General features: G+C 36.8%; 1 protein-coding gene across 4 annotated transcripts in view; it reads left to right on the top strand.

Annotated features, from left to right (window-relative positions):
- Hecw (Hecw ubiquitin protein ligase) overlaps window positions 1-12,890 on the top strand; it is a 124,965-nt gene that overhangs the window by 86,668 nt on the left and 25,407 nt on the right. Inside the window, exon 1 of one of the 4 annotated variants that reach the window (XM_073087777.1) lies at window positions 4,538-4,990. The exons of the other annotated variants lie outside the window; for them this stretch is intronic. Within the exon in view, the coding sequence (XP_072943878.1) occupies window positions 4,950-4,990 (41 nt within the window). The 5' untranslated portion in view covers window positions 4,538-4,949. Of the gene's footprint in view, window positions 1-4,537; window positions 4,991-12,890 lie in introns of those variants that run through there. 4 annotated transcript variants of the gene reach the window in all.

The raw sequence follows: 12,890 nt of genomic DNA, 5'->3' as shown, positions 1-12,890 counted from the left end.
GTATGTCTACACTACTTGCATTTTACATTGTAAAAATAAAAAAAAACATGTGGACTATTATGCACATAGTGATTACCATTATTATGCTCGCATCGACCTTGTTTTTAAATATTGATAGAAAAACTTGAATTGAAAATTTTATGAGTTCCTAAATACCTATGCTTATATGCACGCAAATTGTACAAATGTGCTTTTGAAGGATGTGGTAATTGTGATACTTATACGAGAGGCTTTCAAAATTATTACTCAATGAGAGCAATGTATCTGTGGCCGGACCCAGGTAGAGACCCTATTTGATGTTGATTATAGATGTCCAGTAGCCTGGTAATTGGCCAGATTGAGTTCATGCTCGTTTGTTACTTCTCTCTACATTGCTCAAGAATGTATTCTTCTTGTACGCAAACTATTTCTGATGACATTACAAGTATAAAATGCGGGTTGCCCGACCTACATCACTGAATTACATAAAGCGGTGGGTAGTACGTGCTTGCTAATAATTTTATCTAAAATGCATATTTCCTTCCCCAATTTTCTCATAGTACAAGACATATATTTTATATAATACAGGTATATCGTAACTTATTATTCTAAAATATATAGATACGAGTCTCAAACACCATGTAGAGTATTGTAGAGTATCACTTAAAAGATCCATGCGAATTGAACAAAAAACTATTGTATATTTAAACAGGTCATGGGGTCCCGTAGATATGAGATGTGAGATATGGGACGCGATAGGAACACGTGTGCGAACCACCATCGTGCAACTAACACATAGAATAAAGTCATCGAAGAAATTCTTATGGGTAGTGCTTTAAGGTCGAAACTTGATAGAATTATGACTACTAGTTCAATATAACAATATTAGGCACGTGCAGTTCATAATGGCGCGTCAAGAGATTCTTATTTTGAAGGTATTAAAGAAGGAAATTGATTAACATACGCCCTCGTTAAATGTAATAACTAAAGGTGGCTATATAATAAACGACAAGAATTACAATGGGTCTTTGTTTATGTTTTATCCAATTCGTCGATTTAACGTCTATTCAATTATCTGTGATCGGAATAATGCTTCAGTTTTACTTAATTGCGATGGTAGTCGCGTTTGTACTGAGAAATAATAATCTTGTATCGACATTGTTTTGTTAGGTAATAGTGATTCATCTCACGTATAGATGCTAAGATCTATCTGCAATTATATATAATAAAAAATTGAAACATTTTTATCAATATTTTCCGTGATAAACTCGAGATACCTACTTCTTGACCCAATGGATTTGTGGATCAAATTCCACTCTAGTATATTTTGAAAATATTTAAATATAAGTAAAAAAAAATCAATCAATTCTCCTATATCTTACTAGGGCAAATTACTACGGCACACCCTAGTCCCTCTTAATCCCTTTGAATATAATCTCTCTTCAAAGAGATAAGTACTCATTCCTCAAAAGTGGTTCAAACACTCGTCAGCAACAAAACAATTCAATTAAAATTTAATTTAATAAAATTTTATAAAAACAGTAATTCTTAATTTTTTTACATACCTGGGTGCTACAGCCACGCCTATTCCTGCCTTATAGTAATACACATAAATAAATAAATAAATATACTATGGATCGTAACGCATTTGTGATCCGCTTAAATTCTAAACTATAGAAGAAGGTCTAGTATGTAAGCATAAAATCGGTACTTTGTTCAAAGTTTCGGGCGCTCCCTTATTCGGTACTCTTACGAAAACAATTTTAGAGGGATTGATGTATATGAAGGATTTGTTTAATTAAACCTTACTTTAGATATTCCTTAATCCGTTTGAAAAATTAAACTTAACGGTTACTTCATCTCATGTACGTAGGTTTAGATCATAATGAAGTAGGTTTACAAAGATACATACTGATAAGATACAGAGCTGCCGTGACCCCTTGACGTCAGATGGACTACACGCCCGTTCGCTACTATCATTTAAAAAACCCTTAGTTAACTCCGCGCAAACCATGTCGCATTATAGACACGCAAGGCGATCCGCACAATTGCGATAATTACTTATAAGACCTGTCATGCAATGAAGATACCATAATATATGATTTATCATAAATAATATTTCACGGTATCTTGTATCTGGTATTAAATACAGCGAAGATAATGTATGTTTTACTTGACACATCCTAATCATATAATCGCAGGAAGCGATTTAAAGACTTAAGTATTATATTAAGGTAAACTGAATTAATCCTTGGATATTCGCACAATAGGTTATGAACACAATATTTAGTCCCTAACTGGGTGATTTATATTCCTTGAATCTGATTTTATATAAAATAATTAAAATAATCTTTAATTAAAACAATTTATCATAATAGTAATTGCGCAGTGTGTGACAGCCCTAGTGACATTGTCATCTACGGTGTGATGACGATTCAATGTTTTTTTTGCGTACATTAGCGCGAATTTTCTTACGTATCAATGACTACTTTACGAATATGGTGTATTATTGTAAACGCATTAGTCTGGCGTCTCACTGTACTTTTCCTTTTCATCTTGTGATGGTAATTAGACAGCTTCTACGACTTGTTTGTAGTGGATAAGTAGGACTGCAGTTTAATCTAAAAACATCTAAGATTTGTTTTCTCATATAACTTCCCGAAAAGTTTATAAAATTTGGACGAATAAACATAAGGCCAAAATTTGGAATTATACTCTTTGTTTCGATGTTATGAAAATATAATATACGTAAGCTTACTATATAGCTATGCTACTGCAATTATAGAGCGACACTTCATATGTTTAGTTACATGGATATACCCATTAATTTTCTACACCATTGTAGAGTATTGATAAAGGAAATTACAAACACTGAATCCCGCCCAACTGACTCACGATAATGACGATAACACCACAACGGCACACAACAATTGTATGTTTCCACAATATTTGTATTATGGAGTGCAACTTTAATTTCCAGAGGGTCCGTGAGTCACGTCAATGATCTCACTATTACATCAACTAAACGCATCGGCATATACGACATCGTATGCACTACAAATTGCCGGTTGTTCACTCGCGTTACCTAAATAGCTAGGTTCACTTCGTCATTCTGTGGGCTGGTGACTGACGTAGATTGCATGACTAAAATGCATTAGGTATTTTTTTTTTCATAATAAACAAATGAATAAGCAAAAGAGTGTTAGTTTAATTACATTACTAGATGTATTAGACAGCTCACAATAAAAAATGATTTAATTAATTTTATTGCCGCTAAGATTAATTGAATGCGTGATTATAAATATAATAATATATTATAATTATGTATTTTATCATTAATGAAACAATGATTATTAATAAATACAAACCTGTTGGGATTCTTTTTAGTTAAGTTTGTATTGAGATGTAATAGTAAATTAGTAAGCCAATTTTAATAGAGTCATAATAACTAGGCCTGTACAAACTAAATAGTAAATTCATTTGGTCATTTTCAATTATTCATACCGTAAAGAATAATATAAGTAAGGTTAATGTAAAACATTATTCATTATATTGCACGTCATTTGGAAAGTTTGTACATCCTAAAATGGTGCATGATATATGCCAATTGTCATTGTATTTAAATGGAAAATTACCAGGAAATGGTTTTAGTTCAACTACGCAATTAAGAATGTGTCATAGTTTACGTTCCTATTATTTGAACTGTAACCATTAATTAAATTCTAATAAATAACTAGATTTTTCGCATTGTTTCTTGCTAAGCTGTAGGTTTATAATATGCGCCATATAAGTAAGTTTTACCACCAAAGATGAACAGAATCACCAAGGTAATCTTTTTTTTTTTTTAATATAAGAGTAGCAGACGAGCATGCAGTCCACCTGATGGTAAGTGGCTACTGCCGCCCATGGACATCTGTAATCAACCCTAGATAGGATTAGATATTCCTACCTGAGGTCGGCCACAGATGCGCCGCTACCCCTGAGGACTAAGCTGGAACGCCTCGGAAAAGTCTGTCTCCCTTACCACACCCTTCAATCCGGAACACAGCAGCGCTTAACACTGCTGTTATTAGGTAGAATAAATCAATTTAAATTATTTATCCTCCACCCTTAATAAATGTTTGAAAAGTTAATGTTTTCGGAGTAAGAAACCGTAACAAATTATGGAGGTACTCGACCAGAGGCTTCCAACATTAAATATCTCGTGGAACTTTTCGAATAAGTGATTTGCAGAAAAATTCTAATGAGCATAATTCTAGTGCGTTGACGGCCGATGGTTCTTCGCCAACCAACAACTGTTCACGCAAGATCCGCCCTCGGGGCACTTGCAGCCTAAAGGCGAGCGGCCTTAAATTACACGCATTGCTCGCGTGCCTACCGTAGAATACATGGACGCGTCCATCAAAATTTTCCAATACATCCGCGTCAATGTTACAAAAGGAGTTCGCTCCATAACCCGCAAATAGGAGCAGACTGCATGAGATGTGATTCAGAGCGAGCTTACGAAGTTACGTCGGCAGTCCACCCCCGTAGCGGCGTAGCGGCCGTCCCCTTGATCTACGCGCTCAGTATCGTCCGCGCCTCGTCGACGAACGTACGCGTCTCCACTCTCTCGAAACTTGACGTAATTAAGTGCGTTTCGTGACTATGCGCCCGCTTTGATTCCCGGATAGGACAATTGTTTGAGTCGTCGGGGAGTGTACGATTGTATTGTAATGAGGCGGGCGGGCTGCAGGTAAAGCTGGGACCCTTTTATCCACGTGGACTCGCGCCCTTTTTTACGACGGACTATGGAGTTTGTATGTGATAGGCGGAATAGCAGCTGTGAAGTGTGACACGAACTGTGATGAGGGATTTGGCTGCGGTGCTCAGAAGCCGTCAAGATTAGCTCCTACGCGGAACTGGATGCGCGTGCGGTGTCGCCCCGAGGGGCGCGCCGCCGCCAGTTCATCAAGGGCTGGAAGAAGACCATGGGGGTGATCTCCAAGACGTTTGGTGTCGTTTTCAGTCTGTAAGTTTTTGTACTATGTTTCTGTAGATGAAACAGAAAATAATATTACTTATTTGCTTTAAAGTTCTGATAAAGAATGAAATAAATGAAATTATTTTTTTCTTGCACAACGCAATAACGATATATATATTTTAGTTTAAACTATATCTTGTTTTTGAGCGAAAGTCTCACCAAAGTCAGCTTGCACATTTAAACAAAAACAAAACATAGAAAACGATTCTTTATGACCTAAATAATAACATGTAGGAAATATTATCTACCAAATAATATATGATTATGTTGTCGACCAATCTCGACATATCGCGGCTATTTATTTATCTATTATAAAAATGTAAAGACCATAATAAGGGTCTGTTACAACTGACAATAAGCAAGTGCGTGCGGCGAGTTGCGCAAGCGCTCCTATTCGCACGTCCGGCGTGTACGCGTATCAGATCTAGCGGAGAAATGCGCGGGCTTTCGCTCTCGTTTCCTCACAGGTCACCGACGCTCACCACCATTCAGAATTCACCATTCACCGCCCAAAAGTTTTGTGGATTTTTTATGTAATTGAAGTAGCCAGTGAATGTATAGATTGTCTGAGACTAAGTGATCACTGTCCTGTAATCAACCCGAAAGAAGATTAAAGGTCCTCAGGTCGACCATAGTTGCGTTGCTTCTGAGGATTCAGTTGTAGTACTTCATGTAAATGTTTCTGCTACCACTTTCTTCAAAGCAGAATATAGCACCGTTGAACTGTTAAAAGGCAGGTATAGGTACAACGTAAGTGCCTCCGAACACGAACCACGAAGGGTTCAAATACATTTAAAAAATCCAAGATTAATCCCAAACGTTTCAAGTATTCATTTCCGTATCTCATATGCGCCAATTCGGTTATGCAAAACTTACGCCATGTCGCCCGCACTGAATGCCATCATTAATTCCGGCCTCACAATCCTTATTGTTTCGTCAAATTAATGTGAGATTCTCCCAGTTTTCGACGCTAGCTCCGCTTTCCTTTTGTGACATAACTTTTTGTTCTAGATCAAAATCATACAATTCATTTAAATTCACGCCTCATTTTCGTGTTTGCATATCGTTGTCGTCAACCCATTATTATCTCACTGTTATCTCACTCCTCAGAGTGAGAGGGTTTGGGCTATAGTCCACTACACTGGAGTCGTAAATGGTAGACTTCGCGATTTGTTTGAGAACTTTATTAAAGAATTCTCAAGCGTGACAAGGTTCCTTAAGATGTAATTCTTCATCATTATGGCATGTGATAATTAATTTCTAAAACACACATATCTTTGAAAAATCAGACGTTCCTTGGATCCGAACCTTGGACCCCCCGATTGAGAGGCCGAGTTTCAACCACAAGGTTATCACTGCATGTTATGTTTGCATATCATTACGTTTAAATGTACAAATACGTTTTTGCTCCACTTACAAGAAGTTAAAGTACCTACTTATAATTCCTTGGTGTTTACAAGATAATTACTAATTACCAACAACAAGTGTTATTAAAGCGACTGACACCAGCATACCGACCAACCCTTATTATATCATTACGTGCATCCGTTACAGAATCCTATACACTATAATTGTGTGTGATTTTGGAAAATAAGAAACTATTATAGACACGAACCGATCTAGGGATTATTTTAACTACCTACCGTGGCCTTCCGCCCGCAACTTACCAGTTACAGAGAAGAAAAATAAACTTACAGTTACAATCTCAGATATAGATGTTTGTAATGTCTATTAAAATAAATAAGTAATATTTGTCAATGTTTTTGAAAGTTACAATATTAGTATTCTTAATTAAGAATAACAGGAAAGTATATTAGTGTAAATATTTGCCGTAATAAAGAAATCTAACTAGTACTTAATTACAAAACTAAATACAATTTGTATTTAAGTTTGAGTTTCGTAACAGTTAATTGAGCCTAAAGTACACTTGTGATATATTGCAAATTGGAGCTAATAAATACATATCGACTTGACCAAAGGGAAACTGAGCAAGTCAAAGCTCAGCGATAATGGATCAAATCTATTATTCGTCCAGTAGGCCATTGACCGGCACAACGGTGGAACCCTTTCCCCATTAGTACCTGCCAGAGCGCTCATAAAGTCATAATTCATGTGCGATTCCGATCATTCACAAATGACTAGAGCCGTATAATTTGGATCGGGTAGCAATTACGGTGACGTCACGCGTTGGCTAACTGCTCCAGAGTACTATTCTGTTTAGTTTTATAATCTCGAAATCGGAATCTATAGTGAAATCAAAATTTTATGCTTAGAAGTCGATAGCGGTGATATCGTCACATTTTCGAGTTTGCTCTAAAATGAACTGTTCTATCTGGAATGATTTTTAATGATTATCAATTTATCATAATATGTCGAAGTTTAAAGCATTCAGATTCGACTTTGTGTTGTTATTACAGAATAGCGCCACCGCTCCTATCGCCATCGCGTCTATCAAACGGAACACAGATCATGGTTCCGTATGACGAAATGTTCATTCGCCCTCAATAGCTTTTATGGCGCCGCGGTATTATTTTAGGCATCGGCTCGGCTCCAGGCTAAAGTTGTTGGAATATTCTGAACGCCCGGTCTCGTAACGTTGTGCACCTGGCCGAAACTGTGGCTTAATTTATGGCCACTATTATAAAATTATAGCGTTATTCACTCAGCACGTAGAAGCAATTTTTGAAACTACGATTGAAGTATATTGTGCTATTGGCTTTCCCGTGATGATTGCTGTGGGTTTTTGTGGATCTAACGCAATGACTGACGAACCGTTATGTATGCAATTTCGTTTGATTTTTACTTAGCGTGATGTATTGGTTTTATATAACTTGTGAGTAAGTGGTAACATGGTGCTGTTCATGATCTGATGATCCTTTCACAAAACTGCAATTAAAAAAGTTACGAGGTTCAGCAAACGAGCAATAGTTTAAGCGATTACTCATTTTAACTATCATAGAACTCTATGGCCAAATTAGAATTAATAAATGAACCCCCAGTAAAAATGGATTCTAAATGAACACAAATCTAATGACACCCATATGTTAAATCCACCGAGCACTCCAAGCTACGGAGCGTGCAAAATAAATGGGCATTCATACATACACTCAAATGTATTACCTTCCTTCTGGGGCAGTGGAGTAAAAAGAAATCCATTACCAACATGGGTGGTACCAACAATACTTAGTCGTGTATTAATTTGACTGTTGAACGCAAATTCAAAGTTAACGAGCGCGCACCAGTTGAGAAATCATCTGGAGATAAACAATTGCTCTGCTAACTGCTTTCTATGCAGCGTTTTCTTAATCGGTGAGATCACACTCTGATTGTATTTAATTACCTCGGAATTGTTATGTAAAATAGAGTAATTAAAATACTTGTTCATATTATAAAGATGAAGACTGTTTACAATTATGGTAATTCGATGCTATGAACCGATTATAATAATTGTTTTACTATAAGTATTCATGCAGAATAACGTGGGATATGTATTAGACATGTGAAATAATCTAAAAAAAACAGATCTATACTAAAGTAAACGTACAGGTATGAATAAAAAAATATTTACTAAGGAAGTGACCAAAAATATTACCGGGAGACATCCAAATAAAAAGTGCTAGTAAAATGTAAAAGCTTACCGATGGGTAAAATACCCAGCACATTAATACACTTGTTACTATGCGCTAAACTTATTCAATTTATAATTTCTCCAGTCTATATAGACGCGGTTGTATTGTTAGCCGAGAGGTAGAGAGCCTTGGTAGAGTCCCGCTTTGTAGAGCTTAGGGAGATTTGAGGAAGCCGGCGGCACAAAGAGTCTTTTGTGCTGAAAGCAATGCGAGTAGGTAGCCGAGAGTAGGTAGTGCTTTCAATTCTTTCTCTTGTGTTTTACAGTTTTATGGTAACAATGTAAAAAACATGAAAAAAATCCTCCAGTTGTTCCTTTTTGTTTATATTTTGTTTATATTTTGAAGGTGGTAGAACCCTTTGTGGTTCGACTCCGGCGGCACCACCGCCACACCTATTTCTACCTAATAACAGCAGTGTTAGGCGCTGCTGTGTTCCGGTTTGAAGGGTGTGGTAAGGGAGACAGACTTTTCCGAGGCGTTCCAGCTTAGTCCTCAGGGGTAGCGGCGCATCTGTGGCCGACCTCAGGTAGGAATATCTAATCCTATCTGGGGTTGATTACAGATGTCCATGGGCGGCAGTAGCCACTTACCATCAGGTGGACTGCATGCTCGTCTGCTACCCTTATATTATAAAAAAAAAAAAAAAAAAAAAAAAAAAAAAAAAAAAAAAAAAAATATTTTTCTTAGGTAGAGCTTTTTTACGATTTTGAGTTGATATATATTTTTGAAAAAATCTATAATAAACCTGTTTGCTCCTAAAATTTATATTATACGACCCGGTGCTCAATATTACTGCTCTTATCACAATTACTTTAGCTACTTCAGAAGACAAGCTTTACTTAAAAACGCTTAAACATTTCATCTTATCGCCGTTAAAAGGAAGTGAGCAATGGTTGCATTAGCGACCATTCTCTTAAAATATCAACACGCGATAACGGCCACAATCGATAAAGACGACAAAACACAGGAACGATAAAATAATTATGTTCCAAATGGACGTTCCATTAGTCGGATTTGAAATCCGTCGACACGCTTGTAAAGGTGTGATTTACTACCCCATATTGGTTTTAAGTTATGGTCAATAGGACACAGGGCGGAGTTTTATAACTATCGTAAATCGATCGCGTACACGTTAAGTTTCGTGCTCTTATATCGTTAGTCTCGGTCCAATCAAAACCTCGTAAAGCGTAATGGTTCGCTCGTAATCCACTCGTTCGATATGGGAACGACCATTGTCGGAGATCGAACCGATGTGATATCGATCCGTACATTCATCTTCCCCGCCAAACACACACAATTCTCGACTCTACCATTAACGTACGTACCATGGTTAATGACGCCGTTTAAACAAATTTGTGTTTCGAACGCTTAGATTCTTCAAGTTTGGACAAACACGGTGATACGGTTCGTAGCGTGTGTGGAGAATTGCTTTTTCCTACGCTCGTTGTTTTTGTAGCGAGTTTTATCGGCGTACAATTCCCTAATGCCTGTCTTTACACGCCCTTCAAACATCCAGACGGCATTAAGGCGTTAAAAATAAAGTACGTCGTGTCAAACGGCTGTTTATCCGTTTCCTCAAGGGGCTGTGTCGTGACCAGCCGGGGTCTCCGGTGCTCCGGACCGTAATCATTAACACATTATAAGTGTGTCCCATGTGTATAATGTATTTTTCAACTTTTAAAATTTAGACACATTTAGGGGCAGTAGCCTTACTCAAAATACCTCAGTTCCGTATATACTCGTATGTATGTTATTTTGTTACAAATGCTTTTACTGTCGACCTTACGTGCAATTTAATTTTTGACCTTTCCTTATCTTATGAGTTAGCATCTTCGGCTTTTGACTTTTGTACCTACCTTGTACATTGTCTGAACACAAAAACTTTGTTCCTGATTTTGTTTATCAAAACGTAAACATGACCATTATCGCATTATTACTAAACTTAGCATGAGTGTAATGAAAGGCTTGTACACAAGGACATAGTCGGGATCCACAAGACTGGTGTGACCACAGTCCCCGGCCCAAGGCAGACCGGCGCCGGCGACACAATGCCTGAATCAGGAAAGGAACTGGATCTGTTCAGCGAGGATGCCACAATGTCAATGTTAAAACTAGGCAGAAGATTTGAAGGTTGATTAGTGTGACTAAGCGCTATATAAATACGAATTACTTTACGTATTTAAAATAACGGTCAAGGAGACTCAATCAAACAAACAAAAAAATTAGTAGTCACTGTAGCTAAAGGTCCCAGTTAGGCTGAAGTCCTGAAACCTATCATATTTGTGTTGTTACCCCCTGGACAAATAGAAAGGTTATAATATGTGGCTCATTGGTGTTTGTGATTATTATTATTATTTTATTTCGCGTACACGTCCTCTCTCGATTCATAAAAAATAATTTAATTCTCGTAAATTAACTTACGCCATCATACACAGGCCATTCCTCTATCTAGCCGATTATCCTATGTAATCCTTTAAAGTACGTGTGTGCTTAGCGTCAACAAGAAGTGTAGTACTATTCAGCTGCTTAATGCGAATAAGCCCTTAATCTATCAAAACTGCACGCTCGCTGATAAGCGCAACACATTAGTTAAGTCCTTCAAGGTTCTACATGAGACGGACTACGCCTGATGGTTAACTATTTTAATGTAGGTTGGTAGCATATTCGATACTTGTTTTTTTGCTTAATACAAATTGTTGCCTCAAATTGGTTTAGATTCTAATTCTCAAATCTACCTAATTTAATACTGAGGATGACAAGTTCTAACACCTCATTTACCACTGTCATCTATAATTTTTATGATTCACCAGAATTGATCATCAGAAGAACCTTTTCCGCTACTATAAAACAGACATAGGGATAGCGGTGCGCAATCCTTTAAAATTTTCATAAATCGAGATAAATCACTTTCAAACCTATTATTTACTAATCTAAGGCGTCATATAATGAAAAGCGTCGCCACATTGTTCTACCTTCCGAAGTATAAAACGCATATCGCACGCGTAGGTAATAAAAACATTATCTTTGTAGTTTGCACATGTACCGGCGAGATTTTGTAATGTTAGTCACTTTATTGTTTTTGGTCGTGCGCGGGAGTGCCCTGCAATCGGTCGTTGGCTCTACGTGCAACATTGATACTTGATATTTTTTATGGCTTCGCAAATAAGGGTTTTTCGCAGAAAAGAAATGTTTGCTCTTTGTAGGTGTACTCGTACCTACTCATGCGTGGAAGCCTCAGATCCAAACCAACGCATCACCGCAAATGTACTCGTTACGGTGTTTAGTTCTAAAACAAAAGGATGTTGTAAAGCAGACATATTATAACACTGAAGAATGGCTAAGTCGTTAGGTTGTCATACAAACATAAAATATCTCTGACCAAACTTACAATTAGTAAGACCTCAATTCTATTTGTGGCCGTCGTCTATTTTGTTCATCGGGAAGTCTGCAAGCTTGTAATTTTATAATCCTTATTCCTTACAGTGAAATCGTTGCCAGAAATGAAAATAGTTAATAGAATATGACCCATACACCGATATTGTTACTGACCACTGGATTACGGATTATATCAAATTGTTTTCTTGCAATAAGCTGGATTATAAAAATTAAAACGTTCCAATTTACAAAGCAATTATGATGTTATTAAATGTCTTGCTGTTTACCATCGTTCTAATTTCACAACGAATCAACTTTATTGATCGGCGTCCGTTTTATTCACCTACTAATTATGTAGCGGGGAATTGAAAATTTAAGGGAGGTACCTTTATATGCGCCTTAATTACAGGGAACTCGTATGAAAAATTGAATTCGCGTATTAAGATGTTGCGCTCTACGCGGCGATCGAGCTTTTTTTAAGTGCTTAATTGGTTTCTTAATTTTGTAACGCCTTTATGAGATCACTTTGTTTTGTTAAATGTTATTATAACACACGACACGCGTAGGAACGGAAGTGAGAAACGTTGAAGGATATTTTGATAATAATCTAAGATTTGATCTATCTGTGCAAAAATTAGAAACATTCCAACATTATTCAATGTTATCAAAAAAACTGCGGATTTTGGGATTTTTTCAGTCAGGAAGTCAGAACCATCGGAAAATGTAAAAGAGTTTGCCCTTCCAATGAATTAAAATTAAAAGTAGGTAACTTAGCTATGGGTCTATTGTCAAAATTAACATAATAAATGGGTACAAATACATTTAACTTTGCAATATAATAATAATAATTATATATTGTTCAGTTTTGTTAAGATCTGTCTGCC

This window comes from Epargyreus clarus, unplaced genomic scaffold, assembly GCF_041222505.1.
Source record: "Epargyreus clarus isolate Ecla_fem2 unplaced genomic scaffold, WU_Ecla_fem_2.2 ptg000026l, whole genome shotgun sequence".
NCBI classification, from domain to species: Eukaryota; Metazoa; Arthropoda; class Insecta; order Lepidoptera; family Hesperiidae; genus Epargyreus; species Epargyreus clarus.
The sequence above is the reverse complement of the archived record's forward strand: the minus strand, read 5'-3'. Positions and strand labels throughout refer to the sequence as shown.